Below are 21,562 nucleotides of genomic sequence, written 5' to 3'. Positions count from 1 at the left end.
TCCTCCCAGTCCCCCCAAACCCCAAAATCCCCATCCCCCCACCCCCTACCCCACCCTCCCAGTTCCTCCCAGTCCCCTCCCAACCCCTCCCAACCCCCCCCACCCCCAAAATCCCCATCCCCCCACCCCCCTACCGCCCCTTCCCCACCCTCCCAGTCCCTCCCAGTTCCCCCCAGCCCCCCCCAAACCCCCCAATCCCCATCCCCCCACCCTCCCCACTCCCTCCCACTCCCCCCCAGTTCCCCCCCGACACCCCTCCCAGTCCCCTCCCAACCCCTCCCAACCCCCCCACCCCCAAAATCCCCATCCCCCCACCCCCCTACCCCACCCTCCCAGTCCCCCCCAAACCCCCCAAAATCCCCATCCCCCCACCCTCCCCACTCCCCCCCAGTTCCCCCCCGACACCCCTCCCAGTCCCCTCCCAACCCCCCCCCCCCCCCCAAAATCCCCATCCCCCCCCCACCCTCCCCACTCCCTCCCAGTTCCCCCTCCCACCTTCCCCCCCCCCCACCCCGGCCCCTTCCCCCAGCATCTTCCTGACGGCGGCGCTGGGTTTGCCGGAGGCCTTGATCCCGGTTCAGCTCCTGTGGGTCAACCTGGTGACGGACGGGCTGCCGGCCACCGCCCTCGGCTTCAACCCCCCCGACCTGGACATCATGGACAAACCCCCCCGCAGCCCCAAGGAGCCCCTCATCAGCGGGTGGCTCTTCTTCCGCTACTTGGCCATCGGCGGTGAGACATGGGCCCCCCCCACCGGGGACCTTCTCGGGGTGGGGGGGGGACACGAGCCCCGAGACCTTCTGGGGGGGGGCTTGGAGACCTCCAAGGGATGGCTGGGAGATCTTCGGGGGGGTTGGTTGGGTCTAGGGGGCCGTGGGGGGTCTCTTGGGGACCTCCGTGGTGGTGTCTTGTAGGTCTTCGTGGTGGTCGTTGCTTCTAGAGACCCATGGGGATGTCTTGTAGACCCCCATGGTGGTGTCTTGGAGATCTTCATGGTGGTGGTCTCTTGTAGACCCCCATGGTGGTCTCTTGTAGGTCTTCATGGTGGTTGGTTGGTTCTAGAGAGCCATGGTGATGTCTTGTAGACCCCTGTGGTGGTGTCTTGTAGGTCTTCGTGGTGGTCGTTGCTTCTAGAGACCCATCGTGATGTCTTGTAGACCTCCATGGTGGTATCTTGGAGATCTTCATGGTGGTGGTCTCTTGTAGACCCCCGTGATGATGTCTTGTAGACCTTCATGGTGGTCTCTTGTAGGTCTTTGAGGTGGTCTCTTGTAGATCTCCATGGTGGTCGTTGCTTCTAGAGACCCATGATGATGTCTTGTAGACCCCCGTGGTGGTCTCTTGTAGGTCTTCGTGGTGGTCGTTGCTTCTAGAGACCCATGGTGATGTCTTGTAGACCCCTGTGATGGTCTCTTGTAGGTTTTCATGGTGGTCATTGCTTCTAGAGACCCATCATGATGTCTTGTAGACCCCCATGGTGGTGTCTTGTAGGTCTTCGTGGTGGTCGTTGCTTCTAGAGACCCATGGGGATGTCTTGTAGACCTCCATGGTGGTCTCTTGTAGGTTTTCATGGTGGTCATTGCTTCTAGAGACCCATCATGATGTCTTGTAGACCCCCATCGTGGTCTCTTGGAGATCTTCATGGTGGTGGTCTCTTGTAGACCCCCATGGTGGTGTCTTGTAGGTCTTCGTGGTGGTCGTTGCTTCTAGAGACCCATGGTGATGTCTTGTAGACCTTCATGGTGGTCTCTTGTAGGTCTTTGAGGTGCTCTCTTGTAGATCTCCATGGTGGTTGTTGCTTCTAGAGACCCATGATGATGTCTTGTAGACCCCCGTGGTGGTCTCGTGTAGGTCTTCGTGGTGGTCGTTGCTTCTAGAGACCCATGGGGATGTCTTGTAGACCTCCATGGTGGTCTCTTGTAGGTTTTCATGGTGGTCATTGCTTCTAGAGACCCATCATGATGTCTTGTAGACCCCCATCGTGGTCTCTTGGAGATCTTCATGGTGGTGGTCTCTTGTAGACCCCCGTGATGATGTCTTGTAGACCTCCATGGTGGTCTCTTGGAGATCTTCATGGTGGTGGTCTCTTGTAGACCCCCGTGATGATGTCTTGTAGACCTCCATCGTGGTCTCTTGGAGATCTTCATGGTGGTGGTCTCTTGTAGGTCTTCATGGTGGTGGTCTCTTGTACACCCCCATGGTGGTCTCTTGTAGGTCTTCGTGGTGGTCGTTGCTTCTAGAGACCCATGGGGATGTCTTGTAGACCTCCATGGTGGTCTCTTGTAGACCTTCATGGTGGCGGTCTCTTGTAGACCCCCATGGTGATGTCTTGTAGACCCCCGTGGTGGTCTCTTGTAGGTCTTCGTGGTGGTCGTTGCTTCTAGAGACCCATGGGGATGTCTTGTAGACCTCCATGGTGGTATCTTGGAGATCTTCATGGTGGTGGTCTCTTGTAGACCCCCGTGATGATGTCTTGTAGACCTTCATGGTGGTCTCTTGTAGGTCTTTGAGGTGGTCTCTTGTAGATCTCCATGGTGGTCGTTGCTTCTAGAGACCCATGGGGATGTCTTGTAGACCCCCGTGGTGGTCTCGTGTAGGTCTTCGTGGTGGTCGTTGCTTCTAGAGACCCATGGGGATGTCTTGTAGGCCTCCATGGTGGTCTCTTGTAGGTTTTCATGGTGGTCATTGCTTCTAGAGACCCATCATGATGTCTTGTAGACCCCCATCGTGGTCTCTTGGAGATCTTCATGGTGGTGGTCTCTTGTAGACCCCCATGGTGGTGTCTTGTAGGTCTTCGTGGTGGTCGTTGCTTCTAGAGACCCATGGGGATGTCTTGTAGACCTTCATGGTGGTCTCTTGTAGGTCTTTGAGGTGGTCTCTTGTAGATCTCCATGGTGGTCGTTGCTTCTAGAGACCCATGGGGATGTCTTGTAGACCCCCGTGGTGGTCTCGTGTAGGTCTTCGTGGTGGTCGTTGCTTCTAGAGACCCATGGGGATGTCTTGTAGACCCCCATGGTGGTCTCTTGGAGATCTTCATGGTGGTGGTCTCTTGTAGACCCCAATGGTGGTGTCTTGTAGGCCTTCATGGTGGTTGGTTGGTTCTAGGGGGCCGTGGTGATGTCTTGTAGACCTTTGTGGTGGTGTCTTGTAGGTCTTCGTGGTGGTCGTTGCTTCTAGAGACCCATGGTGATGTCTTGTAGACCCCCATGGTGGTCTCTTGTAGGTCACCGTGGTGGTGGTCGCTTCTAGACCCCGATGGTGCAACCTTGTAGACCTCCATGGTGGTGTCTTGTAGATCTTCGTGGTGGTGGTTGGTTCTAGAGACCCATGGTGGTCTCTTGTAGATCTCCATGGTGGTCTCTTGTAGATCTTCGTGGTGGTGGTCACTTCTAGACCTCCATGGTGGTCTCTTGTAGGTCTTCATGGTGGTCTCTTGTAGGTCTTCGTGGTGGTGGTCTCTTGTAGACCCCCGTGATGATGTCTTGTAGACCTCCATGGTGGTCTCTTGAAGATCTTCATGGTGGTGGTCTCTTGTAGACCCCCGTGATGATGTCTTGTAGACCTCCATGGTGGTCTCTTGTAGGTCTTCGTGGTGGTCATTGCTTCTAGAGACCCATCATGATGTCTTGTAGACCCCCATGGTGGTCTCTTGTAGGTTTTCGTGGTGGTGGTCTCTTCTAGACCCCCATGATGATGCTTTGTAGATCTCCATGATGATCCCTTGTAGATCTCCATGGTGGTCTCTTGTAGATCTTCCTGGTGGTGGTTGGTTCTAGAGAGCCGTGGTGATGTCTTGTAGACCCTCATGGTGGTGTCTTGTAGGTCTTCGTGGTGGTGGTCTCTTGTAGACCCCCATGATGATGCTTTGTAGACCCCCATGATGATCTCTTGTAGACCCCCGTGGTGGTCTCTTGTAGATCTCCATGGTGGTCTCTTGTAGATTTTCATGGTGGTTTCTTGTAGATTTTCATGGTGGTCTCTTGTAGATCTTCGTGGTGGTGGTCGCTTCTAGACCCCCACGGTGGTTGTTCTTTGTAGGGTGGGTCCTTGTAGACCCCCATGGTGGTCTCTTATAGATCTTCGTGGTAGTGGTCTCTTCTAGACCCCCATGATGATCTCTTGTAGACCCCCATGGTGGTCTCATGTAGATCTTCATGGTGGTGGTCTCTTGTAGACCCCCGTGGTGGTCTCTTGTAGATCTTCATGGTGGTGGTCTCTTGTAGACCCCCGTGGTGATCTCTTGTAGGTCTCCATGGTGGTGGTCTCTTCCAGACCCCCACGACGATGCCTTGTAGACCCCCATGCCCGTCTCTCGTAGACCCCCGTGGTCGTGTCCCCTCGTAGACGCCCGTGGTGGTCTCCTCTACCCCCCCCACGATGGTGGTCACACGTAGACCCCCCCCCCCCGTGGTGGTTGTCCCTTGTCTGGTGGTCCCTCCTAGACCCCCCCCCCCACCATGGTGGTGGTCGCCCACCCCGTCTCACACCCCCCCCTCCCCCGCTCTCCCCCCAGGGTACGTGGGCGCGGCCACGGTGGGCGCGGCGGCGTGGTGGTTCCTCTACGCCGAGGATGGTCCCGCCGTCTCCTACCACCAGCTGGTGAGTCCTGCGCCCCACCCCCACCCCCACCCCACCCCACCCCCATCGTGACAACCACGGGGGCCCCGTGGTGGCCACAAAGTCCCCGCGGTGGCCCCAAGGCCCCCATGGTGGCCCCAAGGGCCTCGTGACAGCCCCAAGGTCTTCGTGATGGCCCCACCATCCCCATGGTGGCCACAAGGTCCCCATGGTGGCCCCAAGGTCCTCGTGATGGCCCCACCATCCCCGTGGTGGCCACAAGGTCCTCACGATGGCCCCGCCATCCCCATGGTGGCCCCAAGGTCCCCATGGTGGCCCCAAGGTCCTCGTGATGGCCCCGCCATCCCCGTGGTGGCCCCAAGGCCCTTGTGATAGCCCTGCCATCCCCATGGTGGCCCCAAGGTCCTCATGATGGACCTCCCACGCCCATGGTGGCCCCAAGGTCCTTGTGATGGCCCCACCATCCCCATGGTGGCCCCAAGGTCCCCTTGGTGGCCCCAAGGTCCTCATGATGGCCCCACCATCCCCATAGTGGCCACAAGGTCCTCACGATGGCCCTGCCATCCCCATGGTGGCCCCAAGGTCCTCATGATGGACCTCCCACGCCCATGGTGGCCCCAAGGTCCTTGTGATGGCCCCGCCATCCCCATGGTGGCCCCAAGGTCCTTGTGATGAACCTGCTATCCCTGTGGTGGCCACAAGGTCCCTGTGATGGCCCCAAGGTCCTCGTGATGGCCCCACCATCCCCGTGGTGGCCACAAGGTCCCCATGGTGGCCCCGCCACCCCCGTGGTGGCCCCAAGGTCCCCATGGTGGCCCCAAGGTCCTCATGATGGCCCCACCATCCCCGTGGTGGCCCCAAGGCCCTTGTGATAGCCCTGCCATCCCCATGGTGGCCCCAAGGTCCTCATGATGGACCTCCCACGCCCATGGTGGCCCCAAGGTCCTCGTGATGGCCCCACCATCCCCATGGTGGCCCCAAGGTCCCCTTGGTGGCCCCAAGGTCCTCGTGATGGCCCCACCATCCCCATGGTGGCCACAAGGTCCTCATGATGGCCCCACCATCCCCATGGTGGCCCCAAGGTCCCCATGGTGGCCCCACCACCCCCGTGGTGGCCCCAAGGTCCCCATGGTGGCCCCAAGGTCCTCATGATGGCCCCACCATCCCCGTGGTGGCCCCAAGGCCCTTGTGATAGCCCTGCCATCCCCATGGTGGCCCCAAGGTCCTCATGATGGACCTCCCACGCCCATGGTGGCCCCAAGGTCCTTGTGATGGCCCCACCATCCCCATGGTGGCCCCAAGGTCCCCTTGGTGGCCCCAAGGTCCTCATGATGGCCCCACCATCCCCATAGTGGCCACAAGGTCCTCACGATGGCCCTGCCATCCCCATGGTGGCCACAAGGTCCTCATGATGGACCTCCCACGCCCATGGTGGCCCCAAGGTCCTTGTGATGGCCCCACCACCCCCGTGGTGGCCCCAAGGTCCCCATGGTGGCCCCAAGGTCCTCATGATGGCCCCACCATCCCCATGGTGGCCACAAGGTCCTTGTGATGGCCCCACCACCCCCGTGGTGGCCCCAAGGCCCTTGTGATAGCCCTGCCATCCCCATGGTGGCCCCACCACCCCCGTGGTGGCCCCAAGGTCCTCATGATGGCCCCGCCATCCCCATGGTGGCCACAAGGTCCTCACGGTGGCCCCGCCATCCCCATGGTGGCCACAAGGTCCTCAAGATGGCCCCGCCATCCCCATGGTGGCCCCAAGGTCCCCTTGGTGGCCCCAAGGTCCTCGTGATGGCCCCACCATCCCCATGGTGGCCCCAAGGTCCCCATGGTGGCCCCACCACCCCCGTGGTGGCCCCAAGGTCCCCATGGTGGCCCCAAGGTCCTCATGATGGCCCCACCATCCCCATGGTGGCCCCAAGGTCCCCTTGGTGGCCCCAAAGTCCCCATGGTGGCCCCACCACCCCCATGGTGGCCCCAAGGTCCCCATGGTGGCCCCGCGACACCCCCGTGGTGGATCCCGGGCTCCTCATGGTCCCCCCTCCCACCTTCACCCCGACTCCCAAATTCCCCCCGATGACCCCACCGTCCCCATCCCCTTCACCACCAACCCCCCGCACCGGGTGGGGGGGTGTCCCGGCCGCGACGTCACCGCGGTGACGCGACGTCACCGATGACGTCGCCGCCGGTGTCCCCGCAGACCCACTTCATGCAGTGCACGGAGCACAACGTGGAGTTCGAGGGCCTGGACTGCGAAATCTTTGAGTCGCCGGTGCCCATGACCATGGCGCTCTCCGTCCTGGTCACCATCGAGATGTGCAACGCCCTCAACAGGTAGGGCTTGGTCTTCCTCGCCACCGTCACCGTCATCACCGTCATCGCTGACACCGCCATCACCACCACTGTCATCACCGCCATCACCATCATCACCAACACTATCATCACCACCGTCACCGTCATGACCATCGTCACCGTCATGACCACCGTCACCGTCATCACCATCACTCTAGCCATCAGCGCCACCCGCCAACCATCAGCGCCACCCCCCTAACCTTCATCACCACCACCATAACCGTCATCACCACCACCGTAACCGTCATCACCACCACCATAACCGTCATCACCACCACTCTAACCATCATCATCACCCCCCGACCATCATCACCACCCCCTGACCATCATCACCACCATCACAACCGTCATCACCATCACCGTAACCATCATCACCACCACCCCAACCATCATCATCACCCTCTAACCATCATCACCATCACTGTAACCATCATCAGCGTCACCATAACCATCATCACCACCCCCTAACCATCATCACCATCACCGTAACCATCACCATAACCATCATCACCACCACTGTAACCATCATCACCATCACCATAACCATCATCACCATCACTCTAACCATCATCACCACCACCCCAGCCATCATCGCCAACCCCCCAACCATCATCATCACCCCCTAACCATCATCACCATCACCATCATCACCATCATGACCACCGTAACCATCATCACCGTCACCAACGCCGCCATCATCACCATCACCAACACTACCATCGCCATCATCACTGACGCCACCGTCGCCACCATCGCGGCCACCATAACCATCATCACCATCACCATCATCACCACCATAACCATCATCACCGTCACCCACGCCACCATCATCACCATCGCGACCACCATAACCATCATCACCGTCACCATCACCACCATAACCACCATCACCACCCCCAGCGCCGCCACCACCCCCCTAACCATCATCGCCACCCCCTAACCATCATCACCATCACTGTAACCATCATCACCACCCCGTAACCATCATCACCATCACTGTAACCATCATCACCACCCCCTAACCATCATCACCACCACCCCAACCATCATCACCACCACCATAACCATCATCATCACCACCCCAACCATCATCACCACCCCGTAACCATCATCACCACCCCCTAACCATCATCACCATCACTGTAACCATCATCACCACCCCATAACCATCATCACCACCACCCCAACCTTCATCACCACCACCCAACCATCATCACCACCGCCATAACCATCATTTCCAACCCCCTAATCTTCATCACCACCACCCCAACCTTCATCATCACCACCCCAACCATCATCACCACCACCGTAACCATCATCGCCAACCCCCAACCATCATCACCACCACCCAACCATCATCACCACCACCCAACCTTCATCACCACCACCATAACCATCATCATCACCACCCCAACCTTCATCACCACCACCATAACCATCATCATCACCACCCCAACCTTCATCACCACCCCCTAACCATCATCATCACCACCCCAACCATCATCACCACCACCGTAACCATCGTCGCCAACCCCCAACCATCATCACCACCATCCCCTAACCGTCCCCACCTTCACCCCCGTCCCCACCATCACCACCCTCGCCGCCATCTTGCCGTCTCCCCTCTCCAGCCTCTCCGAGAACCAATCCCTGCTCCGCATGCCGCCGTGGGTCAACATCTGGCTGATGGGCTCCATCTGCCTCTCCATGTCCCTCCACTTCGTCATCCTCTACATCGACCCGCTGCCCGTAAGGAGGGGGGGCTACTGGCCGCGGGGCTAGTAGCCGCGGGGCTGGTGGTCGTGGGGTTGGTGGCCACGGGGTGGTTGGGGGCCGGGGGAGTTGGTAGACACGGCCGTAGAGGGCTTGGTGGCCATCAGGGGTGGTGGCCACGGGGAGGTTGGTGGCCTTCGGGAAGGTTTGGTGGCCATCGGGGAGGTTTGGTGGCCATCAGGGGTGGTGGCCATCGGGGAGGTTTCGTGGCCATCAGGGGTGGTGGCCATCGGGGAGGTTTGGTGGCCATCGGGAGTGGTGGCCACAGGGAGGTTGCTGGCCATCGGGGAGGTTTGGTGGCCATCGGGGAGGTCTGGTGGCCATCAGGGTTGGTAGCCGGGGGGCTGGTGGCTGTTGCTGTTGGTGGCCATGGGGTTGGTAGCCATGAGGTTGGTGGCCGGGGAGGTTTGGGGGCCATGGGGGAGGTTTGGGGGCCATCGGGGAGGTTGGTGACCATCAGGGGTGGTGGCCACAGGGAGGTTGGTGGCCATCGGGGAGGTTTGGTGGCCATCGGGGAGGTTGGGGGCTATTGGGGTTGGTAGCCATGGGGCTGGTGGCTGTTGCTGTTGGTGGCCATGGGGTTGGTAGCCATCGCTGTTGGTGGCCATGGGGGAGGTTTGGTGGCCATCAGGGTTGGTGGCCGTCAGGGTTGGTGGCCATGGGCTTGGTGGCCAGGAGGTTTGGTGGCCGGGGGGGAGGTTTGGTGGCCATGGGGCTGGTGGCTGTTGCCGTTGGTGGCCATGGGGTTGGTGGCCAGGGAGGTTTGGTGGCCGTGGGGGAGGTTTGGTGGCCATGGGGGAGGGTTGGTGGCCATCAGGGTTGGTGGCCATGGGGTTGGTGGCCGTGGGGGACGTTTGGTGGCCATGGGGGAGGTTTGGTGGCCATGGAGGAGGTTTGGTGGCCCTTGGGCTGGTAGCCCCGGGGAGGCTGGTGGCCGGGGGAGTTGGTAGACACGGGGCTGTTGACCGTAGAGAGGTCGGTGGCCATCGGGGTTGGTAGCCATGGGGCTGGTAGCCATGGTAGCTTGCTGGGGGGGGGGGGGCGGGGTCTCATTTGCATGCGTGTCCCCGCCCCCCCCCCCCCCCCCCAGATGATCTTCAAGCTGACGCCCCTGGACCTGCCGCACTGGTTCATGGTGCTGAAGATCTCCTTCCCCGTCATCCTGCTGGACGAGGCCCTCAAGTTCGTCGCCAGGAACTACCTGGAGGGTGAGGAGGAGCCCCGCCCATGGCCCCGCCCCCCGGCCCCGCCCCCGCCCCACCCCTGCCCTCACTTCCGGTCACCCCCCCCACCCCGGCCGCCTCCGTGGTCGACTCTGTGTTGCCGTGGTGGCTTCCATCTTCTGTCGTCCCCTCCCTATCGCGATGGTCACCTCCCTATCGCGATTGTCACCTCCCTATCGCGATTGTCACCTCCCTATCACGATTGTCCCCTCCCTATCATGATTGTCACCTCCATATCTCCATTGTCCCCTCCCTATTGCCATTGTCACCTCCCTATTGCGATGGTCACCTCCATATCGCCATTGTCCCCTCCCTATCGCGATTGTCCCCTCCCTATCACCATTGTCCCCTCCATATCTTGATTGTCCCCTCCCTATCACCATTGTCACCTCCCTATCACCATGGTCACCTCCCTATCGCGATTGTTGCCTCCATATCACGATTGTCCCCTCCCTATCACCATTGTCACCTCCCTATCGCCATGGTCCCCTCCCTATCGCGATTGTCCCCTCCCTATCGCCATTGTCACCTCCATATCGTGATTGTCCCCTCCCTATCGCCATTGTCACCTCCATATCATCTCAGTGGTCACCTCCATATCACAATTGTCCCCTCCCTATCGCCATGGTCCCCTCCCTATTGCGATTGTCGCCTCCATATCACGATTGTCCCCTCCCTATTGCCATTGTCCCCTCCCTATCTCCATTGTCCCCTCCCTATCTCCATTGTCCCCTCCCTATCGCGATTGTCCCCTCCCTATCGCCGTTGTCACCTCCATATCATCTCAGTGGTCACCTCCATATCACCATTGTCCCCTCCCTATCGCCATGGTCCCCTCCCTATCACGATTGTCACCTCCCTATCGCGATCGTCACCTCCATATCTCCATTGTCCCCTCCCTATCGCGATGGTCCCCTCCCTATCGCGATTGTCGCCTCCTCTCCCCATTCCATCCCTCCCCGTGTCCCCTCCCAGTCCCTCCCCGTCCCCTCCCCCGTCTCTCACCGCCATCTCCCCCCTCCCCTCTCGTAGCCTGAACTCTCGTCTCCCCTCATCGGCCTCGGCCTCGGCCACAGGTACCCCCCGACCCCACCCCACGCGTGTCACCGTCACCCCACGCGTGTCACCGTCACCCCACGTGTGTCACCGTCACCCCACGTGTCCCGTCACCCCACGGTTGTGTCCCATCACCCCACGGCCACGTCCCCATCACCCCACACGTGTCCCATCACCCCACGGTTGTGTCCCCATCATCTCCCACGTCATCGTCACCTTCACGTGTCCCATCACCCCACGTGTCCCATCACCCCACAGTTGTGTCCCATCACCCCACGGCCACGTCCCCATCACCCCACACGTGTCCCCGTCACCCCACACGTGTCCCCATCACCCCACACTTGTGTCCCCATCATCTCCCACGTCATCGTCACCTTCACGTGTCCTCGTCACCCCACACGTGTCCCATCACCCCACACGTCCCTGTCATCCCATGGCCACGTCCCCATCACCCCACACGTGTCCCATCACCCCATGGCCACGTCACTGTCACCCCACGTGTCCCATCACCCCACACTTGTGTCCCATCACCCCACGGTTGTGTCCCCAACATCTCCCACGTCATCGTCACCCCACATGTCCCTGTCACCCCACATGTGTCCCATCACCCCACACTTGTGTCCCCAACATCTCCCACGTCATCGTCACCTTCACGTGTCCTTGTCACCCCACGTGTCCCATCACCCCACACGTCCCTGTCATCCCACGGCCACGTCCCCATCACCCCACACGTGTCCCATCACCCCACACGTGTCCCATCACCCCACACTTGTGTCCCCATCATCTCCCACGTCATCGTCACCTTCACCCCACACGTGTCCCATCACCCCACGGTTGTGTCCCATCACCCCACGGCCACGTCCCCATCACCCCACACGTGTCCCCGTCACCCCACACGTGTCCCATCACCCCACACTTGTGTCCCCATCATCTCCCACGTCATCGTCACCTTCACCCCACACGTGTCCCATCACCCCACGGCCACGTCCCCATCACCCCACACGTGTCCCCATCACCCCACGGTCGTGTCCACGTCACCCCCCACGTCCTCGTCGCCCCCCCCGTGTCCCCACCCCTGACATCACCGGGGGAGGACAATAATGGGGTGGGGGGTGCGGGGCTGAGGTTGGGGGGGGGCGGGGCGTATGACATCACGTGACGTCACCCCCCCCACCACCCCAACAGCCGACGCCGAGGACACCCGGAAGAAGCGGAAGTGACCCCCCCCCCCCCACCGGGGTCCGTCCGTGTGTTTCCCCCCCCCCCCCCCCACTTCGCCTCCGGAGCTGCTCGGCCCCCCCCACGGCGCCGTGGGGCAGCCCCATAGCGCCGTGGGGCAGCCCCTCCCCCCGCCGTGGGGCACGCCCTTTTGCCGTGGGGCAGCCCCTCCCCCACCCCGGCGTCGCTTATTTATTGCCAATAAAGAGAAATTGTCGCCCCCCCCCCCCAACCCGCCTTGGTTTTGGGGGGAGGGGCGTGGCCATGAATGGGGAAGGGGCGGAGCCTGGGGGGGAGGGGGCGGGGTTGGGCCGAAATCCCCTCCCACCCCCCCCAAAAGGGTCTTTGGGGGGAGGGGCAAGCGACAAAGGGTTGACCCCCCCCCCCCCCCCCAGTCAAATTTTGGGGTGTCGCTCTGCCCCATATCGCCCCTTCATTTGGGGGTCGGGGCGTGTCCCTAGCCCTCTTTGAGGGGCGGGGCTTGGGGAAAGGCCCCCACCCCAAGGCGGGGCCGGCGGGCTGACCCCGCCCCCCCAGCTATGACCACCCCGACCCCCGTCGATTCGGGGCTCACTCGCCGCGACCCCCCCCACCCCCCCAAAAAAAAACCTCCCGGCTCTGCAGGTCGGTGCGACCCCCAACTTTGGGGTGGGGTCGGGCCCCACTTGGGGGGGGGGGGTCACGGGGAAGGGCGGGGCCGGGCGACGTGGCCAATCCTGGCCGGACTTTGGACCCGGCGGGGCCGGGTGGGGGAGGGGAGGGCGGCGGCCCCGAGCGTGGGGGGGGGGGTGTGGGGGAGGGGATGTGGGGCAGGATTGGGGGGGGGGGGCTCTATGGGGCAGGAGGGTGTGGTTGGGTGTGGTCGGGGGGGCGGGCCGGATCCCGGCGCCGCTCTGGCCACTCTTTGTGGGACTCGGTGGTTCCTTCGGGCGCTGGTGCCGCTCTGGTGCCTCTTTCTTTGTCTCTATGGTCCTTTTGGGTGCTGGTGCCACTCTGGCTCCTCTTCCTGGCACTCTATGGTCTATTCGGGCACCGCTGCCACTCTGGTGCCTCTGTCTCTATGGTCCCTTTGGGCGCTGGTGCCACTCTGGTGCTTCTTCCCCTGTCTCTATGGTCTCTTAGGGTATTGGTGCCACTCTGGTGCCTCTTTCTCTGTCTCTATGGTCCCTGAGGGTGCTGGTGCCACTCTGGCTCCTCTACCTGGCACTCTATCGTCTCTTAGGGCACCGGTGCCACTCTGGTGCCTCTTTCTCTGTCTCTATGGTCTCTAAGGGCACCGGTGCCACTCTGGTGCCTCTTTCTCTGTCTCTATGGTCTCTAAGGGCACCGGTGCCACTCTGGCTCCTCTTCTCCTGTCTCTATGGTCTTATAGGGCACTGGTGCCACTCTGGTGCCTCTTCCCCTGTCTCTATGGTCTCTAAGGGCTCCACTGCCACTCTGGTGCCTCTTTCTTTGTCTCTATGGTCCCTGAGGGTACTGGTGCCACTCTGGCTCCTCTTCCTGGCACTCTATGGTCTCTTAGGGCACTGGTGCCACTCTGGTGCCTCTTTCTCTGTCTCTATGGTCCCTGAGGGTGCTGGTGCCACTCTGGTGCCTCTTCCCCTGTCTCTATGCTCCCTTTGGGTGCCACTCTAGTGCCTCTTTCTCTGTCTCTATGCTCCCTTTGGGCACTGGTGCCACTCTGGTGCCTCTTCCCCTGTCTCTATGGTCTCTAAGGGCTCCACTGCCACTCTGGTGCCTCTTTCTTTGTCTCTATGGTCCCTGAGGGTACTGGTGCCACTCTGGCTCCTCTTCCTGGCACTCTATGGTCTCTTAGGGCACTGGTGCCACTTTGGTGCCTCTTTCTCTGTCTCTATGGTCCCTGAGGGTGCTGGTGCCACTCTGGTGCCTCTTTCCCTGTCTCTATGGTCTCTAAGGGCTCCACTGCCACTCTGGTGCCTCTTTCTCTGTCTCTATGGTCTCTAAGGGCACCAGTGCCACTCTGGTGCCTCTTTCTCTGTCTCTATGGTCCCTTTGGGCACTGGTGCCACTCTGGTGCCTCTTCCCCTGTCTCTGTGGTCTCTAAGGGCACTGGTGCCACTCTGGCTCCTCTTCTCCTGTCTCTATGGTCCCTGAGGGTACTGGTGCCACTCTGGCTCCTCTTACTGGCACTCTATGGTCTGTTAGGGCACTGGTGCCACTCTGGTGCCTCTTCCCCTGTCTCTATGCTCCCTTTGGGTGCCACTCTGGTGCCTCTTTGTCTCTATGGTCCCTTTGGGCACTGGTGCCACTCTGGTGCTTCTTCCCCTGTCTCTATGGTCTCTAAGGGCTCCACTGCCACTCTGGTGCCTCTTTCTCTGTCTCTATGGTCCCTGAGGGTGCTGGTGCCACTCTAGTGCCTCTTTCTCTGTCTCTATGCTCCCTTTGGGCACTGGTGCCACTCTGGTTCCTCTTTCTTTGTCTCTATGGTCCCTGAGGGTGCTGGTGCCACTCTGGCTCCTCTTCCTGGCACTCTATGGTCTATTCGGGCACTGGCACCATTCTGGTGCCTTTTCCCCTGTCTCTGTGGTCTCTAAGGGCACCGGTGCCACTCTGGCTCCTCTTCTCCTGTCTCTATGGTCCCTGAGGGTGCTGGTGCCACTCTGGCTCCTCTTCCTGGCACTCTATGGTCTCTTAGGGCACCGGTGCCACTCTGGTGCCTCTTCCCCTGTCTCTATGCTCCCTTTGGGTGCCACTCTGGTGCTTCTTTCCCTGTCTCTATGGTCCCTGAGGGTACTGGTGCCACTCTGGTGCCTCTTCTCATGTCTCTATGGTCCCTTTGGGTACCGGTGCCACTCTGTCCCCTCTTCCCAGCACTCTACGCTCCCTTTATCAGCACCGGCGCCACTCTGGCCCCTCTTCCTCCATCTCTATGCTCCTTTTGGGCACCGGCGCCACTCTGTCCCCTCTTCCCACCCCCCCCCAGGCTCCATGGCTGCCCCCCCGCCGGACTTTTGGGCCCTCCTCCCGCCCCACACCCTCCAATCTCTGGCCCGCGCTTGGTTGGAAGAAGACGCCCCCTCGCCCGACCCGTCGTCCTCGGCCGTGGGTCGCGCCCCACGGCGAGCCGAGCTGCTCTGCAAATCGGAAGGGGTGTTGGCGGGCGCGCCCTTCGCCGAAGCGGCCTGGGCCGAAACGGGATGCCGGGTGACGTGGAAAACGCCGGAAGGTTCCCGGTTACCGGCCGGGAGGACGGTGGTGGCCGAAGTGGAAGGTCCCGGCGCCGGTTTGCTATTGGCCGAAAGGGTGGCGCTCAACTGTTTGGGGCGTTGCAGCGGGGTGGCGACGGCCGCCGCCCGGGCGGTGGCGGTGGCCCGGGAAGCCGGTTGGGCGGGGACGGTGGCCGGGACCAGGAAGACGACGCCCGGCTTTCGATTGGCCGAGAAATACGCCTTGGCGGTGGGAGGGGCGGAGCCCCATCGTTACGGCTTGGGGGCGGGGCTCGTGCTGCTGAAGGATAATCACCTGCTGGCCGCCCGCGCCCCCCTCGAGCAGGTTTGGGGGGGGGGGGACACACCCCTAAATTTGGGGGGCGGGGCCCTGATTTTGGGGGGTGGGGACGGGACCACTGATTGGCTGGGGGGATTTGGGGGGGGGGAATCCCCTTTTTGGGGGGTGCTGGGGGGGGAAAAACCCTAATTTTGGGGGGGGAATCACGACTTGGAAGGGTTGACCCCAAATTTGGGGGGGTGACCCCAATTTTGGGGGACCTCTGATTGGTGAGGGGGGAAATTTGGGGGGGTGCTGGGGGGGAAAAAAACTAATTTGGGGGGGAAATCCCGATTTGGGGGGGTAACGCCAAATTTGGGGGGGGGTGATGACGATTTTGGGGGGAACGGGGGGGGAATTTGAGGGGAAAATCCCCTTTTTGGGGGGTGGGGGTGGGGAAAACCCTAATTTGGGGGGGAAATCTCGATTTGGGGGGGTTAACCCCAATTTTGGGGGGGGTGACCCCAATTTGGGGGGGGTGACCCCAATTTTGGGGGAACTAGGGGGACCTCTGATTGGGGGGGGGGAATTTTGGGGGAGAAATTCCCTTTGTTGGGGGTGCTGGGGGGGGGGAACCCTAATTGGGGGGGAAATCTCGATTTGGGGGGCAAAAAAACCAATTTGGGGGGGGTGACCCCAAATTTGGGGGGACGGGGGGGGTGGCCCCTGATTAGTGACCCCCAAATTGGGGAATTTTGGGGGGAAAATCCCTTTTTTGGGGGGAAAAAACCTAATTTGGGGGGGGAAATCCCGATTTGGGGGGGGTTAATCTCAATTTTGGGGGTTAATCCCAATTTGGGGGGGGGGTGACCTCAATTTGGGGAGTTGAGCCCAATTTTGGGGGGGAACGGTGGGGACCTCTGATTGGTGGGGGGGAATTTGGGGGTGAAATCCCCTTTTTGGGGGGGTTCTGGCGGGGTAACCCCAATTTTGGGGTGTGAAACCCCAATTTTGGGGCGAGAAACTCCCATTTTGGGGCGGGGGGAGCAACGAATGAGGGTAACCCTTCAACTGGGGGGGGGGGGGGTGCTGGGCGGGGGTCACCCCAAACTGGGAGTCACTGGGACGCCATTTTGGAAGGGGGTGCCCACCGGTTGGGGAGGGCGGCCATTTTGAGCCGCTGGCGGCCATTTTAGGGCCACCCGGCCCCATATCAAAGTTCATTTTTGAGGAAGGGGGGGGGGGTGTGTGGGACCTCACCCCTGCCCCGCCCTCCCAAACTCCGCCCAGGTGGTGGGCGCGGCCCGGCGAGCCGGCGGCTTCACCCGGCGCCTGGCGGTGGAGTGCGGTTCGGCGGCCGAAGCCTTGAGGGCGGCCAGCGCCGGCGCCGACATCGTCCTCCTCGACAACTTCGACCCCCAGGTTGGCGCTTCCGACCCCCCCCCCCCCCCAAAAAAAATGTGGGGCTGGGGTGGGGCGGGGCCAACGGGGCGTGTCACGGGCGTGTTTCCCCGTCCTTCCAGGCGCTGCACGCGGCGGCGGCGGCGGTGAAGGCCGCCCAACCCCGGGTGACGGTGGAGGCCAGCGGCGGCATCGCCTTGGCCAACCTGCGCCCGTTTTTGGGGCCCCACGTGGACGCCGTCTCCATGGGGTGCCTGACCCACGGCGCCCCCGCCCTCGACTTCGCCCTCCGCGTCCTGCCGGGGGGCGGGGACCGGGACACACCCTGAGCCCGCCCCGCTCTGGCCCCTCTTCCCCTCTCTCTATGGTCCCTGAGGGCGCCGGTGACGCTCTGGTACCTCTAACTTGGCGCGCTCTATGGTCTACTTAGGGCACCGGAACCAATATGGCCGCTCCTCCCTTGTCTCTATGGTCCCTGAGGGCGCCAGTGCCACTCTGGTACCTCTTCTTGACACTCTATGGTCTACTTAGGGCACCGGTGCTACTCTGGCCCCTCTTCTCCTGTCTCTGTGGTCCCTGAGGGCGCCGGTGACGCTCTGGTACCTCTAACTTGGCGCACTCTATGGTCTACTTAGGGCACCGGCACCAATATGGCTGCTCTTCCCTTGTCTCTATGGTTTCTGAGGGCGCCGCTCTGGCCCCTCTTCCCCTGTCTCTATGGTCCCTGAGGGCACCAGTGACGCTCTGGTACCTCTTACTTGGCACGCTCTATGGTCTACTTAGGGCACCAGCACCAATATGGCTGCTCTTCCCTTGTCTCTATGGTTTCTGAGGGCGCCGCTCTGGCCCCTCTTCCCCTCTCTCTATGGTCCCTGAGGGCGCCGGTGACGCTCTGGTACCTCTAACTTGGCGCGCTCTATGGTCTACTTAGGGCACCGGAACCAATATGGCTGCTCTTCCCTTGTCTCTATGGTTTCTGAGGGCGCCGCTCTGGCCCCTCTTCCCCTGTCTCTATGGTCCCTGAGGACACCAGTGCCACTCTGGCCCCTCTTCCCCCTGTCTCTATGGTCCCTGAGGGCACCGGTGACGCTCTGGTACCTCTTACTTGGCACGCTCTATGGTCTACTTAGGGCACCAGCACCAATATGGCCGCTCTTCCCTTGTCTCTATGGTTTCTGAGGGTGCCGGTGCCACTCTGGCCTCTCTTCCCCTGTCTCTATGGTCCCTGAGGGTGCTGGTGCCACTCTGGTACCTCTTTCTTGGCACACTCTATGGTCTACTTAGGGTACCGGCACCAATATGGCCGCTCCTCCCTTGTCTCTATGGTTTCTGAGGGCGCCGGTGCCACTCTGGTACCTCTTCTTGACACTCTATGGTCTACTTAGGGCACCGGTGCTACTCTGGCCCCTCTTCTCCTGTCTCTATGGTCCCTGAGGGCGCCGGTGACGCTCTGGTACCTCTAACTTGGCGCGCTCTATGGTCTACTTAGGGTACCGGAACCAATATGGCCGCTCTTCCCTTGTCTCTATGGTTTCTGAGGGTGCCGGTGCCACTCTGGTACCTCTTCCTGATACTCTGTGGTCCCTTTGCAGCACCAGTGCCACTCTGGTATCTCTTCCCCTGTCTCTATGGTCCCTGAGGGCGCTGGTGCCACTCTGGCCCCTCTTCTTGACACTCTATGGTCTACTTAGGGCGCTGGTGCTACTCTGGCTCCTCTTCCCCTGTCTCTATGGTTCCTTTGGGCACTGGTGCCACTCTGGTACCTCTTCTTGACACTCTATGGTCTACTTAGGTGCTACTCTGGCCCCTCTTCCCCTGTCTCTATGGTTCCTTAGGGTGCCGGTGCCACTCTGGCTCCTCTTCTCCTGTCTCTATGGTTCCTTCGGGCACCGGTGCCACTCTGGCTTGTCTTCCCCTGTCTCTATGGTCCCTGAGGTTACCGGTGCCACTCTGGCCCCTCTTCTTGACACTCTATGCCCCCCTCCCGCCATGATATGGGGGTGACAGGCACATCCCTGACCTGTCCCACCAACCGGGGACCCCAAAATCCACCCTGGGGTCCCACCCCGCCCCCCCAAGCTCCACCCAAATAAACCCCTCCCACCCCATCACCCCTGTCCCCGCCCCCAAACTTCAGCCTGGGGCCAAAAAAAAAACCCCACCCGAGCCCAAAAAATAAAGCAAAAAAGTGCAAAAAAAAAAAAAGAGGCGCTTTATTCCCAACGGGGAGGGGCGGAGCCCGGCATGGGGGCGGGGTGGGCGTGGCCGGGGCGGGGTCCTCACTCGCCCTCTTTGTCCTCCCCGTGGGTGATGATGTAGCAGATGCTCTTGTAGTCGACGTTGCCGGCCACGTCGGGGGGGAAGGCGGCCCACATGTTCCTGATCTGGGGGCGTGGGACATGATTTTTTGGGGGGGCGGGGCACTTCCATGTAACCCCGCCCATAGGGACTCCGCCCCTCCCAAAATCTCTGACTCAGGGAACTCCCCTGAGGGTTTTTTTGGGGGGGGGGGGGGCGCTCACCTCCTCGGGGGTGAAGCGGTCGCACTGGGTGGTCAGCAGCTCCTCCAGGCTGGGGGGGGGGGGGGCGGGGCGGGAAGGGGGCGGGGCTGAGTTGGCCCCACCCCCCCACATCCCTGTGTCCCCAATGTTTCCCCCCTTCCCCATGACACCCCCCCCATCCCCAACGGCCCCCAATGACCCTTCCAATGACCCCGATGACCCCCTGATGACCCCAATGACCCCCTGATGACCCCCAATGACCTCGATGACCCCCTGATGACCCCGATGACCCCCATGACCCCCCCAATGACCCCCACGACCCCAACGCCCCCTTCGCATCCCCCCATCCCCAACTGACCCAATGACCCCAATGACCTCAATGACCCCACATTCCCTGTGACCCCATGACCCCCATGACCCCCCAATGACCCCGATGACCTCGATGACCCCCGATGACCCCCATGACCCCCAACGCCCCTCCGTGTCCCCATCCCCAACTGCCCCAATGACCCCAATGGCCTCAACGACCCCAACGACCCTAACGACCCCAGTGACCCCATGACCCCCCGCGACCCCATGACCCCGATGACCCCCGTGACCCCCCCGTGACCCCTCCCCCACTCACAAACTCTTCTTGATGGAGCCCTTCCCGTCGGGGTCCAGCACCTTGAACGCCCCCATGATGACGTCCTCGGGGTCGGCGCCTGGGGGCGGGGCGGGGGGGGGGGGGGAGGAGGGCGGGGTCACCCCTGGGTGTGTCCCCGCCCCCAGGGGTGGGGCAGGGGAAGGGGGGGGGCGGGGCCTCACCCTTGAGCTTCTCGCCGAACATGGTGAGGAAGACGGTGAAGTTGATGGGGCCGGCCGCCTCCTTGATCATGGCGTCCAGCTCCTCGTTCTTCACGTTCAGCCGCCCTGATTGGCCGGGGAAAGGGGGGGCGGGGGGCGGGGTTGGGCTCGGGGACACGCCCGCCGCAAGCCCCGCCCGCTTGCCGCAGGCCACGCCCCTTCCTGCCCCACCCCACCCCAAAGGTTGCCTTCCCAAAAGACCGTGGGGCCCCCCCTTTGCCCCGCCCCTTATGCTGGAGCCACGCCCCTTCCCCAGGGGCCCCGCCCCTTCTCCCCAAGCCCCTCCTCCCCTCGCTAAGCCCCACCCCTTCCCTCCAAGACACTCCCTTTCCCTCTAAGCCCCGACACATTACCTCCAAGCCCCGCCCCTTCGCTCTAAGCCCCGCCCCTTCGCTCCAAGCTCCTCCCCTTTGCTCTAAGCCACACCCCTTTCCCCCAGCCCCTCCCCTCTAAGCCCCGCCCCCTTCTCCGCCAACCTCTCCCCTTTCTACCAGCAGCCCTTTCCCCAAGCCACGCCCATCACTCCCTAAGCCCCGCCCCTTTCCTCTATAACCCCGTCCCTTCTCGCTAAGCCCCTCCCATTTCCTCTAAACCCCACCCCTTCCCACTGAGCCCCACCCCTTTTTGCTAAGCCACTCCCTCCACGCCCACTCTGCCCTCTATGCCCCTCCAAGCCTCGCCCCACCCCTCCAAGCCCCACCCCTTCCCCTCCAAACCACGCCCCTCCCCCAAGCCCCGCCCCTTTCCCCAAGCCCCGCCCCCTCCCTCCACAACTCCTTCTCCCCCTCCTCCCCTTTCAACCCCCTCCCCCTTTAGCCACGCCCATTGGGGGCCACGCCCCCTCGAGCCACGCCCCTCCCGGCCACGCCCCTCCCGGCCACGCCCCCCTTTACCCATGGCGGCAAAAGTCTCCCTGAGGTCATCCTTGTCGATGATGCCATCACGGTTCTGGTCGATGACGGTGAAAGCCTAAAAATTTTTTTTTGGGGGGGGGGGGGGTCGCAAAGGCTCATGGGAAGGCGGCCACGCCCCCTCCCCCCACCCCTCCCCCCACAGGCCAAAAAAATCTCCCCCCCCCCCCCCAAAAAAACAGGTGTTGGCGGGGGAGGGGTGGAAGGAAACCCAAGATTCCAAGGGCGCCCCTCCCCCCACCTTGGCCCCTCCCCC

At 61.8% G+C, this 21,562-nt stretch overlaps 4 protein-coding genes across 6 annotated transcripts in view; 2 read left to right on the top strand and 2 right to left on the bottom strand.

The window, feature by feature from the left end:
- ATP2A1 (ATPase sarcoplasmic/endoplasmic reticulum Ca2+ transporting 1) overlaps nucleotides 1-12,433 on the top strand; it is a 40,444-nt gene extending 28,011 nt beyond the window's left edge. Inside the window, exons 15-21 of one of the 2 annotated variants that reach the window (XM_075018840.1) lie at nucleotides 530-732; nucleotides 4,514-4,599; nucleotides 6,779-6,912; nucleotides 8,562-8,679; nucleotides 9,794-9,911; nucleotides 10,959-11,002; nucleotides 12,168-12,433. In XM_075018840.1, coding sequence (XP_074874941.1) covers nucleotides 530-732; nucleotides 4,514-4,599; nucleotides 6,779-6,912; nucleotides 8,562-8,679; nucleotides 9,794-9,911; nucleotides 10,959-10,963 — 664 coding nt within the window. In that variant the 3' untranslated portion in view covers nucleotides 10,964-11,002; nucleotides 12,168-12,433. The remainder of the gene's footprint in view (nucleotides 1-529; nucleotides 733-4,513; nucleotides 4,600-6,778; nucleotides 6,913-8,561; nucleotides 8,680-9,793; nucleotides 9,912-10,958; nucleotides 11,003-12,167) is intronic. The other variant, XM_075018841.1, reaches the window with a different exon arrangement.
- LOC142026074 (uncharacterized) lies at nucleotides 1,942-3,943 on the bottom strand. Of its 2 annotated transcripts, XR_012648770.1 has the most exons (3): nucleotides 3,131-3,943; nucleotides 2,315-3,080; nucleotides 1,942-2,118 (listed from the first exon to the last, which is right to left on the bottom strand). XR_012648770.1 is itself a non-coding variant. In XM_075018897.1 (2 exons), exons 1-2 carry the CDS (start codon nucleotides 3,566-3,568, stop codon nucleotides 2,844-2,846), a joined length of 675 nt encoding a protein of 224 aa, XP_074874998.1. In that variant the 5' UTR covers nucleotides 3,569-3,943; the 3' UTR covers nucleotides 2,254-2,843. The 2 variants fall into 2 exon arrangements, 1 of the variants encoding a protein (XP_074874998.1); XM_075018897.1 differs by lacking the exon at nucleotides 1,942-2,118 and having other exon boundaries at nucleotides 2,254-3,080.
- Nucleotides 12,434-13,805: 1,372 nt separating the features above from the next.
- Nucleotides 13,806-17,502, top strand: QPRT (quinolinate phosphoribosyltransferase). The gene is made up of 3 exons (XM_075018908.1): nucleotides 13,806-15,713; nucleotides 16,938-17,069; nucleotides 17,171-17,502. Exons 1-3 carry the CDS (start codon nucleotides 14,595-14,597, stop codon nucleotides 17,375-17,377), a joined length of 1,458 nt encoding a protein of 485 aa, XP_074875009.1. The 5' UTR covers nucleotides 13,806-14,594; the 3' UTR covers nucleotides 17,378-17,502.
- A 1,758-nt stretch (nucleotides 17,503-19,260) lies between these two features.
- The window catches only part of LOC142026078 (myosin regulatory light chain 11), a 5,491-nt gene continuing 3,189 nt past the window's right edge, over nucleotides 19,261-21,562 (bottom strand). Inside the window, exons 3-7 of the mRNA XM_075018902.1 lie at nucleotides 21,289-21,364; nucleotides 20,357-20,461; nucleotides 20,175-20,253; nucleotides 19,571-19,619; nucleotides 19,261-19,432 (exon numbers count right to left, since the gene is read on the bottom strand). Coding sequence (XP_074875003.1) covers nucleotides 19,328-19,432; nucleotides 19,571-19,619; nucleotides 20,175-20,253; nucleotides 20,357-20,461; nucleotides 21,289-21,364 — 414 coding nt within the window. The 3' untranslated portion in view covers nucleotides 19,261-19,327. The remainder of the gene's footprint in view (nucleotides 19,433-19,570; nucleotides 19,620-20,174; nucleotides 20,254-20,356; nucleotides 20,462-21,288; nucleotides 21,365-21,562) is intronic.

The sequence above is a fragment of the Buteo buteo genome, chromosome 31 (assembly GCF_964188355.1).
Source record: "Buteo buteo chromosome 31, bButBut1.hap1.1, whole genome shotgun sequence".
Taxonomy (NCBI): Eukaryota; Metazoa; Chordata; class Aves; order Accipitriformes; family Accipitridae; genus Buteo; species Buteo buteo.
This window is presented reverse-complemented; position numbering and strand designations above follow the sequence as displayed.